The sequence below is a fragment of the Macrotis lagotis genome, chromosome 7 (genome assembly GCF_037893015.1).
Source record: "Macrotis lagotis isolate mMagLag1 chromosome 7, bilby.v1.9.chrom.fasta, whole genome shotgun sequence".
Classification (NCBI taxonomy): Eukaryota; Metazoa; Chordata; class Mammalia; order Peramelemorphia; family Peramelidae; genus Macrotis; species Macrotis lagotis.
Genome location: NC_133664.1, coordinates 41,652,088 through 41,679,084, shown reverse-complemented (window position 1 = coordinate 41,679,084; position 26,997 = coordinate 41,652,088). Strand labels below are relative to the sequence as shown.

Below are 26,997 nucleotides of genomic sequence, written 5' to 3'. Positions count from 1 at the left end.
ATTCCTCTGCCTAGCCAAAACCAAGATGATCAAAATCAGAAATGAGAACAAATATACCACAGGAACACCTATTTGAGGGTAATATCACAACAATGTGGCATGCAAAAAACCGCTTTCATCTACATTATATATTGATTGTCTACTACAGATAGGGCACTGAGCCAGAAGCTAATTGATCTTTGCTTTTAGGAAATATTATTTCATTTCTTTCTACTTCATAGTAAAGCATAGAAGAGAGAATTGAAAATTCTCAAATTCTGTTTAATTTTTACAGCTATTGTTTTAATCAAATGGAAATAATAACTTATGGGCCTTGGATACAATATGAAATGGAGGGATAAAGCCTAAAAAAGTTCTCTGAAGATTCTATTTTCTCCTGCACATTAGGTTTTACCCTTTGGAACCAAACTGTGACTTTAGCTGCTCAGATGTGGTCTCCCATGTTAGCTACCCAACTAAGAGTTATCACCTAAGAGCAGCTACAGCAAATGGTCACCTCTGACTCCAATGGAATGAAAGAAATTGGCCACACAAGATCATGTTGCAATAAAAATGGAAAAGAAAAAAGCAGTGACTGAGCACCTAGTCATCCTCTCGGTAGCTCAGGTTAAAAAAAATGAACAGGTTAGAAAACGTCTAAATTCTTCTCAGAAATTTACCATGTGGGATAAAACTAGGGTCCAACTCTCTGGGGACAAAGGCAGAAATGTAATCTGTCCTTTATTTCTAGATCTATGCAGAGCCACATTGCAATGACCTAGACCCATCTTCATAGCCCGTAAAGACCACCCATTAGAAAAAGACCACAGGGCAGACCCCCTGATTGGTGAGAGTATTACTGAAAAAGAAAGCAAGGAGAGAAGGGGCACTTTCAGAAGAGTGGCCATCTATTCTAGAGGACCTGTATTCCTATAGTCAATCAGCATTAGTTTAACACATAGGGTCTGTGCTAAGTCCTGGGGACTCCCAAAGGACAGAGAGACAATCAACCCTCAAGAAGAAGACATTCAAATAGGGGAGGCAATATGTAAATAATGAAGAACATACAAGCTATATAAGAATGTGGAAAGAAGGTCATTGGAAAGGGAAAGACAAGGATTGGGAGGACTGGAAAAAGTCTCCGAGAGAAGACTGAGTGTGAGTAAGGACTGAAGGATGCCAGGGAAACTAAGGCAGAAATAAGGAGGAAGAACCAGGTGAGAGTCAGTACAAAAGCCCAGAGAGAAAAGATGGAAGAATTGAAGGAAGTCCAAGTAGCCCCATGTGACTGGATAATAAAGTGTAAGGAGCCTCAAAAGGTAGGGCAGGCCAGGTAGGAAAGACTTCATGCTTGAGCTTGGTGGTAAGGGGGCTCCCTGGAGTTTACTGAGTCATACTTAGACTTTAGGAAAATCACTTCGGCAGTTGAACGTAGGAAAGAGATGAGGCACAGAACCAACTCTAAGTTATTTCAGTAGTTGAAATGAGGTGATAAGGATCTTCGTTAGGGCAGGGGCTCCATGAGTAGAGAAGAGATCTTTTATATGAGGGGAAGGTGTGAAGTACAGTTGGCCCAGATCTGATATGTGAGGTGAATGAGAGTGAGGGGCCAGGGAAGATAGCAAGGTGACAAGCCTCAGAGCTTGGGAAGATGGCACCCTGAGCAGTATTAGCAAAGTTCGGAGGAGGAGAAGGAAAGGGAGGGGCTGGAGGAAGATAAAGAGGTCTCTTACAGAGATATTGAGTTTGAGACACCTAATTCTAGACATCTAACAGGCAGCTGGTGATTGGGACTCAGGAAAAGACCTAGATATATAGCTATGGAACCATATGCATAGAGAGGATAACTGAACCCAAGGAGGCTGAGGAAATCACCAAATGAGATGGCATCAAAAATGGGTTTTTAATCTTTTTTTTGTACCATAGGCATCTTTGGCAGTCAGGTGAAGTTTATAGATCCCTGTCAGAATAATGTTTTAAAAATGCATAAACCAAAATACATAGGATTACAACTAATTATACTGAAGTAGAATTATGGAAATATTTTTTTAAAAAAATGAGTTCAAGAGGGGCAGCTAGGTGGCACAGTGGATAGAGCCCCAGCCCTGGAGTCAGGAGGACCTGAGTTCAAATCTGGCCAGACAGACACTTAATAATTCCATAACTGTGTGACCTTGGGCAAGTTACTTAACCCTTTTGCCTTGCAAAAACCAAAAAGACAAGTTCGTGGTGCCCAGGTATAAAGAAAAAAATGAACAGTGTTCAAGATTGAATTTTAGGGGGGAAGGAAGGAGGCCTACCCATAGTTAATGACTATGACTTAGATGAAGAACCAGGAAGGGGTACTGGGAAGATCTGAACAACAAGTAAGAAGAGAATCAGGAGAATATAAGTATCAGGAAAAAAAACCTAAAAAAAGAAAAGAAATCCAATTAAAAAATCCAAAAAAAGATAAATAGTGTCAAAAGGCTGCAGAATGGGCAAGAAGAATGAGGATTGGGAAAAGATCATTAGATTTGGCAACTAGGAGATCACTGTTAACTTTTGGGAAGATAGTCTCATTTGAATGATGGGGCTGGAAGCCAGACTGCAGAGGGTTAAGGACAAAATGAGAATGGGGAAGTAGACACATATCTGGTATGATAGCTTTTTTAACAAATAGATAGACAAGGAATATAGAAAGAGATGGACAGAATTGAGGTCTGGGTGGAGATAGCTAATGGTCATAAGGGACACTGAAAGATAAGATAAAAGACGTATCAGATAGAGGGATTTTAGAATTTATGAAAAATATACTTTATATTTATTTTTAGGTTTTTTCCAAGGCAAATGGGGTTAAGTGGCTTGCCCAAGGCCACACAGCTAGGTCATTATTAAGTGTCTGAGACTGGATTTGAACCCAGGTACTCCTGACTCAAGGGCTGGTGCTTTATCCACTGCACCACCTAGCCGCCCCTGAATTTATGAAAAATATAGAAGTAGAACATTGGGATCCACAGCAAGATCAAGGATATAATCTTCTCTGTATGCAGCTGAGGTGGCATGGAACTGGTGAGATGGGATAGTAAAGGAAGCATCAATATTAATGTTGAAGTTCCCTACTATGAGGGCTGGAGTTATGGTAGAGAGAGATAGAGAGACAGGCCCTAAGACTCTCCCACAGCAAAGTGTCCTGGGTTTTGATAGATCTTGTGCTGGGATCTGAATTAAGTGATAAATGCATCAACCTCAAAGGAGGAGAGGTTGCTAAAAAAGGGCAGTAAGGGAAGGGCCTATAAGTGGCAGTGGGGACCAAGGAATATTTAATTCCCCCCCCAAAATAAGTGAATCAGGGATGGGGCAGTATGAAAAAAAAGTACAGCCAATAAGTAAAAGGTCAGGAGGGAGAGCAGTCAATGATTAGAATATGGAGGGAGTGACAAAGGAAGATCTCTTAAGTTAAAAAGGAAGTTTATGAGTTATGGAACACACATTTCAGAGGGCCTTCATTTTGACAAAAAAATTTCTTCACCTCAACCTAGGAACATAGGTAATGCAAGTAGTATTCCCATTTTACAGATGAGAGAACTAAGACTTAAGAACTAGGACTTGGCCATTTGCCAGTAGTCACAAAATCAATAAATGTCAGGGAAGAAATATGAGCTGTGACTCCAAATCTGGCGTATAGTCTGCCGGACTTCACTGTCTCTCTGGCATTTAAATATCCTGCCTCTTTTGCTTAGAGTAGCAGAAAGTTTTCTTCAAAAATCAGCTTCTCCAAACATAACAGTCTTAATCAAAATTTTATCTCAGATTATTTGGATAATTCTAAAAGAAAGACTGAAATAAAACCTAGCAATCAAAGGAAAAATCTTCAGTTTTGTTTACAAATTGACTGTAAGGAGAGAAGCAACTGGTAAGCTGAGAGCTTCTGAAAGAAAGTCTGAAATCTGAGCTGAAAATGTTTTGACAAGAGGTAGCCTGAAGTTGCCAACTTCCCACATAGCAAAGATCCAAACTGAAGTTTTACTAACAGTCACAAAAGCACCCCCCATATGATGCAGCCCCAGTGAACCCTCTAACCATCCCCCCAGTGATGCTGCCCCAGCTGGCCCTATATTCCCCCAACCATGCTGCCCCAGAGAGCCCTCTACCCTACCAGTGATGCTGCCCCAGCAGGCCCTCTACCTACCCCCCCCAACAATGCTGCCTCAGCAGCCCTCTAACCACCTCCCAATGATGCTGCCCCAGCAAGCCCTCTACCCATCCCCCAATGAGGCTAACCTAGCTGGCCCTATACCCAACCCCCCCCCAATCATACAGCCCCAGCTGGCCCTCTACCCACCCTCCCAACCATGCAGCCCCACCTGTCAGAGCTTTTACCTTGCAAATCTCTGATGATCCTCTGCAGCTGGCTTTCAGCACTTGATGCCATCTTGAAGAGGAGGTGGCCCACACCGCCACACTCAATGCCAAGTCAGCAGAAGGATCACAAGTTCATTTTTGGCTGCCAATGTTCACTTAGAGAAGAGCATCTGAACATTAGGGAGAAGAAAGCAGGTTAGAAACCAAAACACAACATGATGAACACCCCATCACCATCATTACTCAAGAAATCAGGGATAAAGTATCCCTTGGCACATATAAATTGGTAGCTTCCTGTGTTTCACCACGGGACTGATCATCCCAAATTCTCAGTACAGACAGATCCGGATTTGCTTTTTGCATTAGAACATTCCAATGTAATGAGCTGGTTTAAAGCCAATGAACAAGATTAACCTACGAGCCATGTGGTTTTCTTTGCTGGCTTCCATTTATTCCTCTTCCCAATTGAAAAAAAAGTTTTCAATTCTAGTTCTGATCATCATCCTTACTCTGGAAGGAACCAAAAAAACCAGGACTGTCCAGCTGATGTTCTGGTAACAGGAGATCCCACCAGATTTCTATTCCCAACCATCTTTCCTCCATTTTCCTTCTGAATTATACTAACCAGCAAACTTCTCTGGCCAAGAGAGCCCAGAAAATCAATCCCTTCAGTTTCTGGACTGCTCCAACTCCCCACTGTGGGATGAGGCTTTCCTCCAGTCCAGTTCTCTATGGCCCAGCTGTCCAGAGTCCACGCCGGCCTGAAGTCAATAAAGGATACCTCTCTATTTTAAGTGCATTACAAAATCTCTTTGGTGACTGCAGAGTTAAGGGTTGCACTTCCCTAATCACCAAAGGCAAGCAGCCCCATATGCAGACTTACAAGTCTGACAGGTAATGCCATTATTATTATTATTATTATTATTATTGCTCTGGGGGTATTTTGTCCACACATCTTTGGGCAATAATATGTTTCAAAACTTCCTTTAATTCAGTTCTTTACCTTTCGGGGGTCATGGGCCCTTTGAGTGGAGGCTAATGAAGTCCACGGACCCCTTCTTAAATGTACAAAATTAAAGAGAATCACAAAAGAAACCAATTATATTGAAATACAGTTATCAAAATATTTCTTGAAAACAAAAAGTTACAGACACCAAGTTAAGAATCTGTGCTTTAAAGTATCCAACACAAAACAATGCTTTTTGCTGAGATGAAAAATGTGGAGTCACATGATCACCAGGACCTCATAAAAACAACTTCTAACACTCCCTCAACCCAGATCAACAACTAGTATGGTCTGGTCTATCCATATTTCTGAAAACAAAACAAACCAAAAAACTCGCAAAAGATCCTCCTGCCTAATCAAAGCCCTAAATAGCACAGTGACTTCTTCCCTTGGCCGGGAGGGAAGAAGATCTAAGTACAGATTAAGCTTCAGATGTATGCTGGCTTTCGAGTCTGAGCAAGTCATTTAACCTCTGCCTCAGTTTCCTCAACTATAAAATGGAGGTAATATTAACAGCACCTGCCTAACAGGGCTTTGATGCTCAAATGACATTGATATATGTAAAGGGCTTAGCACAAAAATAGCTTAATAAATGATGATTCCCTTCCCCTTCTATCCCTAGCTGGTCCCAAGGTATGTGACTTGGGAATCTATCAAGTGGGAACATTGCCTAATCTAGATTTATAACCATTCCCCTTTCCTACTCCTTCCTCCCTTCCACAGCCTGGACAAGGAGATACGGAGGCCACAGAGCTGACTAAGGCAGACATCATGGGCTGGGCCACAACATGTGAGCCAAGGGCCATGAGCAACGACTATAAACTTCTAGAAAATATGGACCAACTGACTAGCTTGAAGTCTCTAGAAATGAAAGGCACTTCACTAAACATAGAAATCTAAAGGACTTAAACCAGAACTAGACAGTACTTTAGTCTTTAAATGAGAAGCTAATAGTGACTCTGGGGAAGGCAGCCTACAAGTTGGATGTAAAGTCAAAAAAACTGGAAGCAAAATACAAGAAGTTAGAGAAGACAGGAAGGAATTCTTTAGCACAAAGACTTTAACTACAACAAAGTTTCATAAAAGCTAAAATGAATCTTCTGTGCTTCAGCTCCATAGAAGGAAGCAGTGCTAGTGATCCAAGGGGAATTCCAGCTCCCCCCACTTTGGCGAGATGGGTAACTTTGGCAACCCCTTGATGTTTTCCTAAAAGTGTAGTCCCTAGAATTCCATCTCATTGTGTACTTCCTTTATGGACCTGAACCTGGACCTGGACCAAGGCTCAGAAATCAGGATCAACCCCATCTAGAGCAGACAGAGATAAGAGAATCTGGTCTTCCTCTCTCCTCCTTCTCTCCTTCCCCTCCCCTGGGGTTCCTCTTTCATGCTCTGCTCTGATTGTGTCCCTTACCTCCTTGATAACCTGTTCTTGAACTTTAATAAAGGCCAGTTTATGATCCTCAGAAAAAAAAAGTCCAGGAATCCACCCACATCAAGGCTCATCCTCCTTAAAAATATTTTCATAAGTATTCTTAATGGGAGTCTATGAATCACTGAGGTGGCACACCCTGGGACCTATTATTGACTCCTATTCTAAGTCTGATTCTAAGCCCATATATTCTACTTCCTCAGTCCAAGGTAAAAGAATGTTAAAAATATATATTTGTAGATAGATTGATACATAGGCTAAAAAAAGGGGTAAGAGTGTAAACAAGGGAACAGACATATGCAGGCAAGACACTGGAAGGAAATGGAGGCCTCTCCAGAAAGTAGATAACTCAGTCCTGCACTAACTTGAAATAAACCACAAATGAGATAATTCATTGTTGAATGATCAAGACTTGACCATGATAAGATTATCCTTCAACATTTCAAGGACCCATGACTTCATCTGCATGGGTACTGGACTGAAACCTCTTTTCATGTTGAATGAGCTATTGTGGTCAAGAGAAATTGTTTACCTAGTGGTCAAGCCCCAGGGAAAGTTTCTTCCACCTTAGCCAGGATAGTCCTCAGATGACAAAGTTTATTATCAGACCTTTCTTTGATTTGAAGCCTTTCCAGCTAGGTAAGATAAATTCAAGCTTAAAATATAAGATAGATAGACTTCAAGACCCTAAAGTTAACCACTAGGTCTGTATCCCCAAAAGATTTAAAAAACAAAAACAGGGGAAAGGATCTATTTGTACAAAAATATTCATAGCAGTCTTTTTGTGGTGGCAAAGAATTAGTATCTTAAGGAATGCCCATCAATAAAGGAATAGTTGAACAAGCTGTATATGAATGTAATAGAATGCTACATGCTATAAGAAAAATAGAATAATAAAATAGAAATAATAATAATAAATAGAAATGATAGAAAAACCTGGAAAGACTTGCAAGAATTGATGCAAAATGAAGTGAGCAGATTCAGGAGTCTACCACACATAATTACAGTAACACGGTTAATGATTAGCAGTGAGTGTCAGTCATACAATGATCCAAGGTAATTCTGAAGGACTCATGATGAAAAATGTTATCAACCTCCAGAAAAATAACTGATGGAATCTGAATGAAGACCAAAGCAATCTATTTTTCACTTTCTTTATTTTTTAATCTCTTTCCCTCCCCTTCACTCACAGTATGACTATTATGGTAATATGTTTTGCATAATTGAGCTTGCATAACTATATCAAATCATGTTGGATTTACTGCCCCAACAGCACACAGACTTGAAGGCAGTCTGTCTAGTTTTTAGTCACTGTGACCAAAACAAAACCATTTACCTAAGTATTCCTCTGAGTACTTGATGATCCATTTCAGCTCAGTCTTGGCTTTTTTTTAAACTTCCAGTCCTTTTCAAATATGAACTCCAATGGACTCCAAATCTACTTTTAGTTCTTGATCAGCCTAAAACAAAACTTTCAATCTATCATGACAATGGGAAGTGAGGAGCAGGGATACAAGAAATCCACAAACAATCCCTAATGTTCACCACAACAAACAGAGAACTTTTAACTTGTAGCAGATGAAAATCCAAGAGACAGAGTTTCCAGGTAATTAATAATCAATGATTAACTTGGCTAGCTAATAATCAATAATTGGATGGTCAGTGGTTTCTCTCAGTAACCAAGCCATCAAGAGAACCTCAAAACACCTTTACCCAGTATGAACCTTCTGACAGGGAGCTCTCCTGATAAGAGAAAGTTAACCCTGATTGGTAGACATTGAATGAGGTGGTGGGCTAAAAGTCTTCTGCTTCTCCTGCTGAGAACATGACTTGATCATGAAACTTAGTAGCCTCAAGCAATTCATCTCTATCCTGATCTCTCTGGCTAATTCTCTCCTTCATGAGTTAGGTCACACTAAACTCTAAAGGAGGGGATCTGGGGGCTAAGGCAAGTTTTGTTTACAAAATAAACAAAAAGCAAGAGTCCCTACCTAGGTAGATGCCTTGGGGTTGGGAGATTACCATACTCAGTTATATCCAACAGAGACTGACTTTTTCAGGAGTGGGATTTTCACAAAAATAGAAGGAAAAAGGTAGATCACAAATTAATTATAAGCTATTAATATAATAGTATAATATTAATTTCTCTCAGTTCCATGGCATTAAGAGTTCTGGCTACAATATCTAACACATACCATCAATTGGAAAGCATGAAGACATCAAGAAATTGTACAAAAAGTTCATTAAGACCTTCTAAGTTAAATCAACATATACTTTTAATACTTGGTGATCTCAAAGGAGGGAATAAATAAAGATGACAAGAAAACATAATGGAAAACATGGGTCAGGCATAAGGAATGAGAAGTCCTACAGATTCACAGATGTCTCATGTTTCTACATGACAAATACTTTCCTTGAAAAAATAACTGATAGTCATTCAACAAGTCAAGGCCATAAAAACAAAAGTGAAACCAATTATAAGTCAATAAGACAGGAAAAGGTTCTATACTGAAGGAGATGCCATTTCCAACCTGCCCAAAAGTCAGACTACTATTTAATTAAGGGAAAGATCAAAATTAAAGCTACTGTAATTAAAAGAAAAAGGATATGTTATATAATTAAAATAACTCAATCCTAATCAAGTCAAACTAGTTACTGATGATGATAGATGGTAGAAAGTCCACTAATATATTATAATAAATGCAAATAATAGTCATATAACTATGGAAATTGACCAAAAAAATAACATATGAACCAACATAGTGCCATAATCTGCTAATAATCCTTTATTCATTTGTTAAGTAGAGATAATAGTCAAAAACAATACTGGTTTAGAATATAAAATCATTTATGCAATCCAATCTTTCAATGAAGAATTGTGGAAGTATTTACTACTTCATAGAGCAGAGAGAAGCAGTAGAAGGTAAAACCAACTTAAAGATACCATGGGAAAGCACCCAACCAAAGTCATCCTGAAGAAAGAAGGGCAACATAGAAAAGACCAGAAAATATTTTTCTTGAGTAAAATGTTACTGATAAATTTTATTTATATATTATCTACCCAATAGAGAGCAATCCCTTATACCACACACACCTGCCCATGAGCTTTCTTGGTAAAGATAGTGGAGTGGTTTGCCATTTCCTTCTAAATCCAGTGTATTGGGGAAAACAGGTTAATAGACTTGCCCAGGGTCACCAAGCCAGTAAATGTCTTCTAGATCCATATCTGACACTCCAGCAATTGAATCATCTGGTTGTCTCCAAATTGCAGCCAACAGAAATCCGAGATATAATAGATATTATATTATACAAAAGAATATATATCTAAATGAACCCTGGAAGGTCGGTCTCTCTCTCTCTTTCTCTCTCTCTCTCTCTCTCTCTTTCTCTGACTCACCTTCATTCTCTCTGTAAATTTGTTATATTTTCAACTTAAATACAAAATGAGAAAAGGAGAAAAAAAAGTTGTCAAGTATACAGCAGACCATAGGAGGATTCAATATAAAAAAGTAAGTTTCCATTGGAAGAAAACCTATATAATAAATACTACACATTATTTTCAAAGCTCCTGGTTTTCCTTGCTGCCTTGTTGGTTTCCTTTTGTTCTCTACTGTGCACTTTTTACTCCTTATCACCCCCATAAGGCCAGAATTAAGCATGAATATAGATATATAAATACGTATAAATAAATATACACTTATACACATATATGTAGGGCAATTCCATGCTTAATTCTACCTATCACCTTTTTCTCTGAAGAGGAATAGCATTTTCCTTCATAAATTCAAGAAGTTTTTACAAGTTTTTAAAATTCAACCAGCTCATCTTTTCCAATACTATAGCAATATTCCAACCCAATCACATCCTATTTGAGAGACTGTCTTTGAAAATCCCCCCCCCCCATTTTCTGCATTTTCTGTGCTTGGCCTAGATAGGTTTTATTCATACAAGAAAATTATAGTTTAGAATAACTGAAATTATCCTTTTCACACTTCAACAATGCTCTTATCTTTTAATACAGTTTAAGATGTGATACTGTTGAATCTACTTCCTTTACATCTTTTTTCCCCTGGTTTCTTTGAAGTTCCTGACTTTTAGGTCTTCCAAATGAACTTTATTATTCTTTTTAACTCAATAAAATAGTTTTTTATTAATTTAATTGGGATGACTATTATTCAATATTGTATTAGAAATGTTAGCTTCAGCAATAAGAGAAGAAAAAGAAATTGAAGGAATTAGAATTGGGAAGAGAGAGACAAAACTCTCACTCTTTGCAAATGACATGGTGGTATATATATAGAGAATCCCAAAAAATCATCTTAAAAAACTGCTGGAAACAATTAGTAACTTTAGCAAAGTCATAGGATATAAAATAAAACCTCAGAAATCCTCGACTTTTCTATATATGACTAGCAAGATACAGAAGGAAGAGCTAGAAAGAGAAATCCCATTCAAAGTAACCTCAGACAATATAAAGTACCTGGGAGTCTATTTGCCAAGACAGACTCAGAAACTTTTTGAAAACAACTACAAAACACTTCTCACACAAATAAAATCAGATTTAAATAATTGGTCAAATATCAACTGCTCATGGATAGGTCGAGGTAATATAATAAAAATGACAATCCTACCAAAACTAAACTAGTTGTTTAGTGGCCTACCACTCAAAATTCCAAAAAGTTACTTTAATGAGCTAGGAAAAAGTTGTAAGTAAATTCATATGAAGAAATAAAAAGTCAAGAATTTCCAGGGTTTCAATGAAAAAAAAGTGCAAAAGAAGGTGGCTTAGCCCTACCAGATCTAAAATTATATTATAAAACATCAGTCATCAAAACTGTCTGGTATTGGCTAAGAAATAAAGTGGTGAACCAGTGGAATAGACTAGGTGCAATAGCAGGAAATGATTATAGTAATCTGTTGTTTGATAAACCCCAAAAGTCCAGCTATTGGGATAAAAACTCTCTTCAATTAAAAACTACTGGGAAAATTGGAAGTCAGCATGGAAGACACTGAGATTAGATCAACACCTCACACCCAAGATAAGATCCAAATGGATACAGGATTTAGACATAAAAAACAATATTATAAACAAACTAGAAGATCAAGGACTAGTTTACTTGACAGATTTATGGAAAGGGAAGCAGTTTATGACCAAGGAAGAGATGCAGAACATCACCAAAAACAAACTAGATGATTTTGATTATATTAAATTAAAAAGCTTTTGCACAGACAAAACCACTGTAACCAAGATCAAAAGAAATATAGTAAACTGTGAAACAATCTTTACAACTAATGTTTCTGACAAAGGACTCATTTCTAAAATATACAGAGAACTGAGTCAAATTAAAAAAAAAACCAAGCCATTCCCCAATTGACATATGGTGAAAGGATATGCAAAGACAATTTACAGCTGAGGAAATCAAAGTGATCCACAGTTATATGAAAAATTGCTCTAAATCATTACTTATCAGATAAATGCAAATTGCTCTAAATCATTACTTATTAGAGAAATGCAAATTAGAGTAATGCAAATTACTACCTCACACCTCTCAGACTGGCCAATATGACCAGAAAGAATAATGATCATTGTTGGAAGGGATGTAGGAAATCTGGGACACTATTACATTGTTGGTGGAGCTGTGAACTCATCCAACCTTTCTGGAAAGTAGTTTGGAACTATACCCAAAGGGCAACAAAAATGTGCATACCCTTTGATCCAGCAATACCACTACTGGGTATAGACCCTGAAGAGATGAGGGAAAAGGGCAAAAACATCACTTGTACAAAACTATTCATAGCAGCCCTGTCTGTGGTGGCAAAGAATTGGAAATTAAGTAATTCAATTGGGGAATGGCTTAGCAAACTGTGGTATATGTATGTCATGGAACACTATTGTTCTTATTGTTCTATTAGAAACCAGGAGGGACGGGAATTCAGGGAAGTCTGGAGGGATTTGCATGAACTGATGCTGAGTGAGATGAGCAGAACCAGAAGAACATTGTACACCCTAACAGCAACATGGGGGCGATGATCAACCTTTATGGACTCGCTCATTCCATCAGTGCAACAATCAGGCACAATTTGGGGGTATCTGTGATGGAGAATACCATCTGTATCCAGAGAAAGAATTGTGGAGTTTGAACAAAAACCAAGGACTATTATCTTTAATTTAGAGGGAAAAAACTGATATCTTATGTAATCTTACTATCTCTTATACTTTATTTTTCTTCCTTAAGGATATGATCTCTCTCTCTCATCACATTCAATTTGGATCAATGTATACCATGGAAATGATGTAAAGACTAGCACATTGCCTTCTCTGGGGGGTGGGGGGAGGGAAGTAAGATTAGGGGAAAATTGTAAAACTCAAAATAAAAATCTTTAAAATGAAAAAAAATTAATTGGGATGATATTGAATAAATAGGTAAGTTAAAATTGTCATTTAAAACATTATATTGGTTTTATATATTACCCATGAACAATTACTTAGATCTGAGTTTATTTGTATAAAATGTGTTTTATGTTTATGTTCATACAGCTCCTGTGTCTGTTTTGGCAGATATACACACACTCAGGTATTTTATACTATCTTAAGTTTATTTGAACTTTAACTTTGTGATCATGATTACTATTCCTGCTTTTTTTTACATACTAAATTCTATTCCTGCCCTTCATCTTTGTGTAAAGCTTTCAGTTTTATGTTTTTTTTTAAATCAACATATTATTGAATTCAAATTTTTATTCTGCTGTTTCCATTTTGGGGTAAATTTCATTCTAAGCCATTTCACATTCTAAGCTACAATTATTTGTGTATTTTCCTCCTTCCTGTTTTTCTCACTATCCTTTCCATTCTATGTCCCTTGACTACCTACTTCCCAATCCTCCATTTTACTTCTACCTTGCCCCCTGACCTTAACCTATCCACTCCTCTAAGAGTCCTTCTAATCCTCTCCCCCCACCTTATTCCCTTACCTTCTCATTTATTTCTGAATTTAGAAGATTTTTACACACACACACACACACACACACACACACCCTCTTTAACCCATTCCACATGAGAATAAGGTTCTAGTACTACCCATTCTTCTGTATCATATTTTTATGCCTCATTTGTATGAGATAATTACTTTTTATCTCTCCCTATAGTTTTACTCATACTGTAGTCACACTCAGCTCCACCCATGCCTTTCTGTCAAATTCCCCAAATAGTGACGATTGCCTTAAGAATACTGATAACATTTTCCCATTTTGGAACTAAAACAATTTGTTCTTATTGAGTCTCTTATAACTGGTCTTTAATGTTTACCTTATATTTCTCCTGGATGTTATATATCTAATTTTCCTTTAAATTTTGTGGGGTTTGTTACAAAAACCTGAAAGTCATTCAATTTGTTAAATGTCTTTTTTTTTTCACATTCAGGATTTTACTTAATTTTGCTGGGTAAATATAGCATTCTAAGACCTATGCTCTTTCAACATAGTAACTGCTAGGTCTTGTGTAATCCTTAGTGTTGCTCCATAATATTTAAATTATTTCTTTCATGTTGTCCAATACTTCTGTAACCTGGGAGCTTTAAAACTTGGCTATGACATTACTATAAATTTTCTTCCTAGAATCTCTCTTAGGAAGTGATCAGTGAATTTTTCTGTTTTTACTTTGCCTTCTCATTTTAGAACTTCAAAGTAGTTTTCCTTAATACTGTATCAAGATTCCTATATTCCTGTAATATTGATACAATATTGTATCTTTTGTAAAATTGTATCATGATTCTTTTGTATCAAAATTTTCAGTAGTTTTATTCTTTTTATTCTATTTTTTGTTTTTTAAATTTTACAATTTCGCCCCTAATCTCGCTTCCCTCACCCCCCCACAGAAGGCAGTCTGATAGTCTTTAACATTGATCAAAATTGAATGTGTTGAGAGAGAAATCACATCCTTAAGGAAAAAATAAAATGTAAGATACCTTTTTTTAAAAAAAAATTAAAGGTAAGAGTCTTTGGTCTTTGTTTAAACTCTACAATTCTTTCTCTGGATACAGATGGTATTCTCCATTGCAGACAGCCCAAAATTGTCCCTGATTGCTGCACTGATGGAATGAGCAAGTCCATCAAGGTTGGTCATCGCCTCCATGTTGCTGTTAGGGTGTACAGTGTTTTTCTGGTTCTGCTCATCTCACTCAGCATCAGTTCATGCAAATCCCTCCAGGCTTCTCTGAATTCCCATCCCTCCTGGTTTCTAACAGAACAATATTGTTCCATAACATATATATATATATGTATATATATATATATCACAATTTGTTCAGCCATTCCCCAATTGATGGACATTCACTCAATTTCCAGTTCTTTGCCACCACAAACTGGGCTACAGTGAATATTTTGGTACAGGTGATGTTTTTACCCTTTTTCATGATGTCTTCAGGGTATAGACCCAGTAGTGGTATTGCTGGATCAAAGGGGATGCACATTTTTATCACCCTTTGGGCGTAATTTCAAATTGCTCTCCAAAATTTTGGATGAGTTCACAGCTCCACCAACAATGCGTTAGTGTCCCAGATTTCCCACATCCCTTCCAACGCTGATCACTGAGTTTGACTATTCTTAAATTATTTTTCCTCAGTCTGTTCTCTAGATTTTTTTTGATGAGATGTTTCACTTTCTCTTCTATTTTTTCATTCTTTTTATTTTGTTTTACAATTTCTTGGTGTCTTAGAATGTCTTTAGCTTCCTCTTGCCCAATTCTTCCTTAAGTTTTTGATTCTCTTTCTTCTAGTTGGCTGACTTCTTAAAAATTTTTTTCTTGGTTTTCTTTGATTGATCTTATTTTTTTACCTACTTTCTCCTTGCTCTCTCTTATTTAATTTTAAAAATTCTTTTTTAGGATATTCCAAGAACTCTTTTTGCACTTGATGTTTCTCGTCAAAAAAGGGGTTAGCTTTATTATCCTCCTTATATATGAACCCAGATCTTCTCTATTCCCATAGTAACTACCTAAGGTTGGATTCTTTTCTCCTTTGCTTATTTTATTTATTATTTTTTGCTTTATTTTTGTTTTTAATAATGAGGATCTACTCTCAGCAAATTCCACTTACATAGTATGACTCAATGTTTACTCAGTCAATCAAGAGCCATGGCCCCTTACACATACCACAAATTATAGCACTATCCTTCAGAAAACTACCCAAAGTTCAGACTAAAGCAAAGCTTGCATTCTCCCTCTCTCTTTCTACACATAGGCACACACACACACAAACTATATTACTGTTATACATAATTATATAAGAAATAACAAGTAAAACAAATCAACATATTGAAAAAATATATAACTATGTGTGGTGTTCTACACCCAGAGTTTCATAGCCTCCTACCTTTGCAAAAAAAAAAAATAGGAAGGTTGCAAAATTGTTGCTGTTTGTGTTTTTAATAAAAGATTGTTTTTACCATCAAAGTCAATAAAGTCAGTGTCTTCAGACTCTAATAGCACAGTCCTGTATATACTTATGTTCTAGTGTAGTCATTTCAGTTGTGTCTGCCTCTCCGTGTTCCCATTTGGGGTTTTCTTGGCAGAGACATTGGAGTGGTTTACCATTTCTTTCTCCAGTTCATTTTACAGATGAGGAAACTGAGGCAAATGGAATGAAAAGACTTATCCAGGGTCACACAGCTAGGCAGTATCTGAATCCAGATTTGAATTCAAGACAATGAGTCTTCCTGAAATATGTATGCATATGTAGATATATATGCATATGCATGTGTATATGTGTAAACACGTGTTACTTAGAGGTAAAAATGACACTACATAGACAGCCACTCAACTAAGAGAAAGCAACTAGAGCAGTCCACAAAGAAGTGATCTTTGTTGGAAGTGAAGTAAGTGTTAGGATTTAAAAGACTAATTTACAACATTCCTTAAAGGAGGAAATATACCAACAACTGGGAAAAAATCTCAGACCTTATTAATCCTGAAAAAGATGATCAAGTGAATAATACAACTAGTGATGTATAACCTTGCTTTCCCACCTAAACTTATGGAATCATCTCTACATAAACAGAGAAGATAGGCTGGTCAGGATAGAAAGGTAACAGGAAGATCTCCCAGGTGTTCCCCAGGTATCTTTGAAATCCCAAGGAGAAGATGGAAAGGCCTCTAGCACCTTAGACCGATGTCCCCATGGTTTGTAAGAGGAAACCACTGGATGGGCAGACATGAAGGGGCTGCTGGAGGACCACCCAAATCATAGGATCACAGATCACAACAATAATGATATCAGCTGCTATTGATATAGCTCTTATATGTATCAAACATTGTGTTAAGAGTTCTTAAGTTCCTAAGCTAAAAAGCTTAAACTCTCTAAGAGCTTTTTATAATCTAATCTGACCTTCACAACAACCCAAGGAGGTAGGTGCTATTATTAGCCTTGTTTTCTAGATGAGGAGACTGCAGCAGACAGCAGTTAGGTGACTTGCCCAGGGTCACACAACTAGCTAGTGTCTGAGGCCACATTTGAACTCAGGTCTTCCTGACTCCCAAAGTATAACCAGCACCGAGCACAAGACTTTGCAAATTGAGTTGACAAAATAAAAACAAGTCATAAGCCCAGGGTAAGTTCCACACCACGATGAGCCACCCAAGGGGCAAGGTTTATGATTTCAGTGCAGGACTTTGTTTATGTGGATGCTCACTCTCCATGTGCAGAGGAAAACCTATCTTTGGAAGATATCAAAAAAGAGAGAGATTCACATCTGCCAGTCTAAGTACCAGCCTCTGTCCTGATGCTGCCAATGACCCACACAAATGTGTGTGAAAGAGCTCTTTTTTTGTTTAAGACAAGCTTGGGATTGATATTTGCTTCTTTCCCCCCAACACACTGAGATCACAAGTGTGAACATCCTATCACTGCTCCCATAATCATTGATATAATGTAAACTCTCTGAGGGGAAGGCCTGTTTCTTTCTTTTTTCAGTCTGCAACCCTAGCAAAGTTTCCAGTCATATTCATTGTTGTTCAGTTGTGTCGGACCCCATTTGGGGTTTTCAGGGCAGAGATACTGGCCTGGTTTTCCATTTCCATCATTTTACAGAAGTGAAAACTGAGTCAAACAGAGGAAGTGACTTGCCCAAGGTAACCCAGCTAGTGTGTGCCTCAGATCACATCTACTCCCAGGTCTTCCTGCCTCCAGGACAGGTGCTCTAGCCACTGAACCACCTAGTGGCCCATTCCAGTCCTAGTGTAGATGCTTAATAAATACATGAAGCTTGACCAACTACTTCTAGTCTACTAAACACCATTTCAGTAAGTAAACCAGTGCTTCCTCACATCTATATAATTCTGTTTTCATGAAGTCAATAAGCATTTATTTAGTAAGTACCTACTATGTGCTGAGGGCTACAAAGAAGGGAGCTCCCAGCCTAATGGAGGAGCTCACAACAGCCAAGTCAACATTAAGAACAAAGCTGCCATTTTTATTACAAAGCTCTTTCTCCATACTATCTCACATGACTCTCCCAACCACCCCGGCAAAGTAGGTAGTGGGTACTAATTCTACTCCACCCAAGAAGTAAAGGCAAAGATGGCAAATGCCAGCCTCTGTGTCTTGAAGGAACAAATCTCAACTCAATTTAGCACCTATGCAATGACTGTGTTAAAGTAATGAAGTCATTCAGCCTTTACCTACCTTCTTGGACTCTGGAGACCCTGGAGGTCTTCCCAGCTATGGGTTTAATAGTAGAAAGGGTCCATTGTCAGCCTTGTTCCACCCAAGCCAGGGACTGGCTCAAGAGGACTGATTCCTTCAGCCTAGGAGCAAGCAGATGAAGACTTGGAGTAAGATGTTTGCACAAGTGTGATTATGATGCTCATTAAATGACACAGTCCTTTGGACCTTTAATTAAATATGCTAAATGACTGAGAAGCTGAATCTTCCCAAACAGAATGACTACCCCTTTTGAAGGGAATCCAATTTTATATCAGTGCTAGAATCTCCTAATATTTCCATATGTTCTCCCTTTGTTTTCCCCAACAGAATAATACTTTCTCTTATAGAAAATACCACACCAATCATATTTGATCTATATTGGCTAGATATTCCTTTATTGTTTCGAAACAGTGACCTGGGTCAGCAGGGTTAAGAGTGACACACTCATTCAATGGTTTTGTTTCCTACAAGAGGAAGGAGGAGGGAGTAGTTCAACTATCTTTGTTAAGAGGTCAAATCTGTCATAAATCCAAGGTATGATGCCTGGTTTCTAAAGTATAGCCACAGATCTAGGGGTAATTGTGTGGGACAAGAAAGGAAGCACTGTGGCATGGTTAGACCTGGTGCTACTATCACTTCAGAGACTTACGTAAGGTCCTAATAAAGGTGTTCTTGGGATGAACACATCCAATCTAAACACGAGAGCAGTGTTGATCATAATGGAGTGCTTTTTTATTGATATTTTATTTTATTTTTCCAATTACATGTTATGAAAGTTTTTCAACATTCATCCACATGCATATTTTTAAGTTGCATAATTTTCTTCTACCCTCCCTTCTCACCCTGCTCCCCTTAGCAACAAACAATCAGGCGAATATTGTACATACACATTTGTGTTTAACATGATCATGGATTAGTCAGTTTTGTATGAGGAATTAGGTCTAAGAGGAAAGAAAGAAAACTATTATATAGGAAAGAAATATATAAGAGAATTTTTTTTTGCAAGGCAAATGGGGTTAAGTGGCTTGCCCAAGGCCACACAGCTAGGTAATTATTAAGTGTCTGAGACCGGATTTGAACCCAGGTACTCCTGACTCCAGGGCCGGTGCTTTATCCACTATGCCACCTAGCTGCCCCCTAAGAGAAATTTTTAAAAAGTGAATGAAGAGGTAGCTAGGTGGTGCAGTGGATAGAGCACAGGCCCTGAAGTCAGGAAGACCTGAGCTCAAATTTGATCTCAGACACTTAATAATTGCCTAGCTGTGTGACCTTGGGCATATCACTTAACCCTATAGCCTTGCAAAAACAAAACCAAAAATAAGTGAATGTAGTGTTCATTCAGATTCTGAAGGGGTTGGGTTTTTTGTTTTGTTTTGTTTTGTTTTTCTTCCTCTGGATGAGGACAGCATTGTCCATAACTGGTCTCCTAGGGTTGTCCTAGCTGAGAGGAGCTGCATACATCAAGGCTGATCAACTCACGATGTTCTCTTGGTTCTGCTCCCTTTGCTCACCATCAGTTCCTGTAATTGTAATTCATTCCATGCTTCTCTATAGTCTGACCATTTATGGTTTCTTTATGGAACAATAGTATTGCGTAACATTCATATAACATGTTCAGCCATTCTCCAATGGATGGGGGCACCCTCTCAATTGCCAATTCTTTGCCAATACAAAAAAGAGCTAGCAGGGCACTTTTAAGGGTACATACAACTAAGCATCCAAAACTTATTCCTTCAGATATTCTAGAATGGCTGTTGTTCCTCCCATGCAGTCTAATTTCAGCTCAGGTAGGGGAAGATATGTTACATTGCAAATCCTAAATGTTAATAACTGGACTGGTAAAAATGAACACAGAGTTGTAATGACAGTGAATATCAACGACATGCTGCCATGGTAGCCAAGAGTAGCACCTGGGTACCTGGGGATAGAAAGCACAGGGACTAAGAGTTGTCATGGTTACTGAGTACCTAACATTTGTCCTGAAGGTAGAAACAAAGACTATTCAGGCCCAGATTCCTTGAGTGCCCTTATTGAGAAAAGTCAAGCTCTTCCTATCAACTTATTAGTAATCTATCACATGAAATGATGATCACCTAAAACACTCATATGAAAACATGTTCTAAGTCATTTTTTTTTTTAGGTTTTTGCAAGGCAAATGGGGTTAAGTGGCTTGCCCAAGGCCACACAGCTAGGTCATTATTAAGTGTCTGAGACCGGATTTGAACCCAGGTACTCCTGACTCCAGGGCTGGTGCTTTATGTACTGTGACACCTAGCTGCCCCTCTAAATCATTATTGATAAGAAAAATTCAAACTAAAACAACTCTGAGATACCATAGTATGCCTATCAGATTGGCTAAAATGACAAAAAAGGAAAATGATCCATGCAGGAGAAGCTGTAGGGAAACTGAGACACTAATACATGTTAGTAGAGTTGTGAACTAATCCAACCTTTCTGGAGAACAATTTGGAAATAAGCCCAAAGGGCTATAACACCCTTTGATCCAGCAATCCCACCACTAGGTCTGTATCCCAAAGAGATCATTAAAAAGGGGACATGTACAAAAAATACTTATAGCAGCTCTTTATATAATGGTAAAAAATTAGAAAATAAGGGGCTCCCCATCAACTGAGGAATAGTTGAATAAATTATAGAATATGAATGTGAAGAAGTGCCAAATCATGAGCAAGCAGACTTCATGAAAGCCTGGAAAGATTTGCATGAATTGATGCTGAGTGAAGAGAGCAGAACCAGGAGAACTGTACATATTAATAGCAATATTGGATGATGATCCACTATGAAGGATGCAGTCCTCTCAACAGTTCAGTGATCAAAGAACCCTGAGAGACTCATTATGGAAAATGGCATGCACATCCAGAAAAAAAAACAAAACAATACTGCATGCCAAATGCAGAGCAAAGCACACTATGTTCATTTTTTAAAAGTTTTTTTGGGGTGGCTAGGTGGCACAGTGGATAGAGCACTGGCCCTGGAGTCAGGAGTATCTGAGTTCAAATCTGACCTCAAACACTTAATAATTACCTAACTGTGTGGCCTTGAGCAAGCCACTTAACCCCATTGCCTTGCAAAAAAGTAAAAATAAAAATAAATTTAAAAAATAAAAATAAAAGTTTCTTTTATGGTTTTTCTTTCTCATGCTTTTCCCCCCTTAGTTCTAATTCTTCTTTCACAATATGTATAATATGGAAATATGTTAAACACAATTGTACATGTATATGTACAACTTTTTCACAACAATGGGGAGAGTGGTAGAAAAATGTGGAACTCATAAACTTGCAAATAGATGAATATTGAAAACTACATTTGCAAGTAATTAGAGAAAAGAAAAAGGGAAAAACATGGTGGTACATGTGTAACTTATATCAGATTATTTACTGTCATGGAGAGTGGGGAGTGGGTATGGAAGGGAATGATATAAAAATGTGAAACTCAAAAGTTTACAAAAAGATGAATGTTAAAAACTATCTTAGCATGTAATTGAAAAAATAAAATAAATAACATTCAAAAAGAAGAAGAAAAAGAAATGGTGAACATCAAGGGCACTTTAGTTAAAGTCTCTGGATTGCTCTAAATATTATAATTTATAACTTTGAGCAAATGATCTTTCTCAAGGGTTTCGAACTTTTCACGATCACCCAGCCCCAAGCCTCTCAACAATAATGTGCAATCTTATATTTGTTCTGTTTTTCTATCTTTTTTCCTTTTGCCAGGGGGCAAGTCCTACCCAATTTAAGAAAACAGTTTGATTCTGTTATGAAAATCTAGTCAAATGAACTCAGAAACTATGATTTTCTAATCCTAGCATTAACACTAATTCCCCATGTGATTAATCCCAAGAACTTTAATTAACCTCTCCATGGTCAAATGGTTGGGAATATCTCGATTTCTTCTCCCTGCTGTTATTGTGAAGCTAAAAATGGCAAAGAGGCTCCCACTAACCCCCACGCCTTAGGAATTGATCTAAAATTCACTGTATATGCTGCTATGTGAGTATTATGGCTATCTGGGTACCTATAGGACTTGTCTGCAGGTCTATTTTCTCACCTCTTTAGATCATTGTTTCTGACATTCACAATCCATTAATCTGATGAGCTCTACCTAGAGTTTAACCCTTTTATATATATTTAGGGTTGAATGACTGACTGGCCAAGATTACATTTTCCTAGCCAGATGGTGAGGAGAAAAGAATGTTGGGCCTGGAGTCAGGAAAATTTATCTCTCTGGGTTCAAATCCAGCCTCAGATTCTTCCTGGCTGTGTGAACCTGGGGAAGTCCCTTCACCCTGTTTGCCTCAGTTTCCTCATCTATAAAATGAGCTGGAGAAATAAAAGGCAAGTTACTTCAAACTTTGCCAAGAAAACTTCAAATGGGGTCACAAAGAATTGGGCAAAACCCAAAAAACTACTGAAGAAAACTTTCCTTCAAGCAAACCTTTATAAGTTTAGTACATGAAAGCAATGCTAGATAGTGGCAAAGACACAGGATTGAGAGCCAAGAGACTTGGCTTCTAGGACTGATTGCCAGTAATTAGCTGTGGTCCTGGGGACATTGATTAGCCTGTCTGCCTCTCTGTTTCCTCTTCTGGATAATGAGGGGATGGCCTAGAGAAGATGTTCTTAACCCTTTTTAGTATCACGGATTCATTCCCTCCTCTTTGGCAGTATCTGGAGAAACCTATGGACTCCTTAAAATATTTATAAATGAATAGGATTATTGAAGAAACCAATGTGCTCAGGTATAGTTTTCCAAATATTTTAAAACATAAGTTCCTGCAGCCCAGATTAATAGCCTCCAGACTAGATGACAACGCTCACATTTGAGGATGACCTAGTACAAGCTAATTAGAACAGCTAGGTGGTACAATGGATAGAGGGATAGGCTTGAAGTCAAGAAGACCTGAATTTAAAATCTGGTCTCAGACTCTTCCTAGCTGTGTGACCTTGGACAGGTCACTTCACCCCCTTTGCCTCATCAGTAAGATGAGTCAGAGAAAGAAATGGTAAACTACTCCATTATCTTTGCCATTATCTTTCCCCAATGAGGTAAAAAAAAAAAAAAAACAGCTGAACACAACTGAAAATCGATTGAACAACAATCTAGTAAACCAGAGTCATTCAAAAAATGATTTGGTTGCTTATCATCCACATCATAATTTGATTCTGTTCTACCAATGTACTTTTGGGCAAAAGGTGGTAGGGACCTTGATGTCTACAAAGTAAGACCTATTCATACCAGGGAACTAGACCTTCAGCTAATCATCCACAAAAATTCTTTAAGAGACTTCCTTTGGTTCAACACAAAGCCCTGGAAAAACTGTAAGAAAAAGACAGCTGTCTCCATTACAGAACTTGAAGTACTCAGAAAGAAGTTTCCTCATCCCTGGACCTTCAAGATCTAAGTGAAAAACAATGATTGGGCTCTCATAGGAAATTCTGTTTGATAGATCCTGGAATTTCCTTGAATAACATATTAAGAAGAGAAAAAATGTCATAAACACCATGAGAGGTAAAAACCCTAAATAAGACAGAATATGAAGTTCTGGTGCTAATGATGGTGCCCAGCAATAGTGATTGCAAACTGCTGAGTCAAAAGGCTGACTTCAGAAACCAGAATCTGAAGCATGCAAGCGAGGAGAGCTTGGGGCTGGGAGTCAGCCTCTCTTCTAAACCACAGACTTTGCCATTGGTTTAAATCACACATAAATGATGTTGGTCATGGCTTCGTTCCTTTGATTCACAATTATTTATTTCCCATTGTGTGAGGCCTGATCCTGTAACCTTAAATGAGGCCTATTTTAAATGGGCAAACCTGCATAAAGGGCATCAGGGTGAGATGGAATGTATTTGGCCGGAATCCTAGTGAATGCCAGCTTCTAGAAATACGATTCTATTACTGGGGCCACAATGTATGGAGAAAGTCAACCTTCAAACATCTAATAGAGGGAGACAATCAAGTAGGGCTCCGATTCTCAGATTGTCTTGACTGCAGTAATAAGATCTCATTATGAGACTTTTAGAAACCTATTCAACCAATTTAATGTTCTACTTCATTTACAAAAACCACATAGCTTTCAGAACATGTCTATGCACAAAGGGTTAAAGGCTAACATTTCTACCTTCTATGATTATTGTTACAAGAAGAAGTTTATAACTAAGAAATAAATAAGACACAAAAATTGCTTCTGTAAAATAGTTAAATGAATAAAGATTTCTAATTCTCGGAAAGCCTAGTATAGCATATGTATGATAAACATAAAAATAACATATTAATGCCAAATGTCCAATATGAATCACCTGAACCAAAAACAGGAACCCTTAATTTCTAGACTCATTCATTCAACAAATATTTATCCAGACTCTACCCTAAGTATGGGTCCAGTCTATCTGTGTATTCCAAGGACCAACCCAGTAAAATTCAAAATCAAATTTGTTAAAAGGTGGTAAATTGCTATTGTTGTTCAGTCGTGTTCATTGGAGTTTTCTTGGCAGAGATACTAGAGTAGTTTGCCATTTCCTTCTCCAGCTCATTTTACAGATGAGGAAACTGGGGCAAATAGGATGAAATGACTTGCCCAGGGTCACAGAGCTACTAAGTGTCTAAGGTTGGTTTGAAACTCAGGTTTTCCTGCCTCCAAGGCTGAACACTAACCACTGCATCACCTACCTGACTACATTAGGAAGTGTAGGTGACTTAAAAGCAAAAGTCATCCATAAAAATTTATTAAAAAATAAAATAAAATAAGGTGGTGTGGTAGATTAATGACTTTCCTAAGGTCCTTCAAAACAAACAATCACAAAATAAAAACCCTAGGAGTATAACAACAAATTCTAATTAATGCTCAGGAGTTTAAACCTTTGTAGAAACTGATAAAACTAGATTTTGTCCTTGATGTAGTAACTTTTTATGAGGGACCTCAGAACCAACTCTCATCTTCTCTACTTGGAGCCCATAAGTCATAGGCTCAGAGAATGGTAGAGCTGAAACTGGAACAAATCTCAAAGCTCATTCATTCCAATCGTCTTGTTTCACAGATGAGAATAGTGAAGCCTGGAGAAGTTAATTAACTTGCCCAAACCCACACAAGTGATAAGCAATAAAGCCAGGATTTGAATCCAGATCTCAGACACCAAAATCATTGTACTCAAAGGTACCAGTACAATAGCTTACCTTTCTTGATATTAAATGGAAACCACTAAAAAGAGATGCTAGTAATCTTTCAAAATTTAGGAGTCAAAGTTTTGACATCTGTTAGGTTTTGTGAGTCAGAAGAGGCAGTAAGTATGCAAAAGAATCTCAAGAGAGTGGTAGGGGTGAGGAGACGGATTTCTCCAGCCCTGAGTCACAGATGCCTCACAAGCCGATATGGTTAAAGTGCCAACTTCTGCAATAAACAATGGAAATTTCCTCAGTGTTATCAGTAAGGTGTCATTTCTAGACCCAGACACACATATCATAACCCACATACACAGAAGATACATAGGCAGTATGAATTTCAAAGGGCAGGAGTCAGGAAGGCTTACCTCCCTGTGATTAAATCCAGTCTCAAACATTTACTAGATATGTGACCCCCAGCAGGTCACTTCACACTCTTTGCCTCAGTTTCCTCATCTATAAAATGAGGTAAAGAAGGACATGGCAAACTTATCTTTGTCAAGAAAATCCCAATTGGGGTCACAGAGAGTCAGACATAACTGAAAATGACTGAATAACAACTTGTTTCAAAATGTTTTGCTTAATGAGGTGTCGCTGAGGGAAGTGAGCAGAACCAGAGAACATTCTCCACATTAATAGCATCACTGCAAGATGATCAACTATGATGGATGCAACTCCTCTCAGCAGTTCAGTGATCAAGGACAATCCTAAAAGATTTGTTATGAAAAAGCTATCCACATCCAGAAAACCAAACCAAACCAAACCAAAAAAAAAAACCCCTATAAAACAATGGAGTCTGAATGCAAATCAAAGCATACTAGGTGCACTTTTTTTTAAAAACTTCTTTTATGTTTTTTCTTTCTTTCTCAAGGTTTCCCTCCTTACTTCTAATTCTTTTTTTCATAACATGACTCATATGGAAATATGTTAAACACAATTGTATGCTAAACACAATGTATAACCTATATCATATTGTTGGCGGCCATGAAGAGAAAGGTGGGAAGGAAAGGTGGTGGAAAAATGTAGAACTCAAAAGTTTACAAAAGGATGAATGTTGAAAACCATCTTTGTGTGTAAAACGAGAAATAAATAAATAAATAAACAAACAAACAAATAAATAAATAAAACAGGTTTTGCTTAAATATGGAAGTCATTTACAGCTATGCAAGTCCATCTAACTGGAGCTAAGAACAAAACAACCCTCACCTAGGTGAAAACTAGCTCAAGTAACTTTCTCTGTCTTTTTTCATCTCACCAAAACAAATTCTCAAAGGCTGAATGCCTTTCAAGCATCATAGACTGGACCCTCTTACAAGTTATATTAAGTTGACTTTTTTATTCTATTACTAGTTCAAACTACCACTGAGACT

At 37.8% G+C, this 26,997-nt stretch overlaps 1 protein-coding gene across 3 annotated transcripts in view; it reads right to left on the bottom strand.

The window, feature by feature from the left end:
• Positions 1 to 26,997, bottom strand: part of FYCO1 (FYVE and coiled-coil domain autophagy adaptor 1) — a 109,209-nt gene that overhangs the window by 76,785 nt on the left and 5,427 nt on the right. Inside the window, exons 2-4 of one of the 3 annotated variants that reach the window (XM_074195854.1) lie at positions 18,434 to 18,555; positions 4,949 to 5,084; positions 4,342 to 4,493 (exon numbers count right to left, since the gene is read on the bottom strand). In XM_074195854.1, coding sequence (XP_074051955.1) covers positions 4,342 to 4,393 — 52 coding nt within the window. In that variant the 5' untranslated portion in view covers positions 4,394 to 4,493; positions 4,949 to 5,084; positions 18,434 to 18,555. The remainder of the gene's footprint in view (positions 1 to 4,341; positions 4,494 to 4,948; positions 5,085 to 18,433; positions 18,556 to 26,997) is intronic. The other 2 variants (XM_074195852.1, XM_074195855.1) reach the window with 2 other exon arrangements.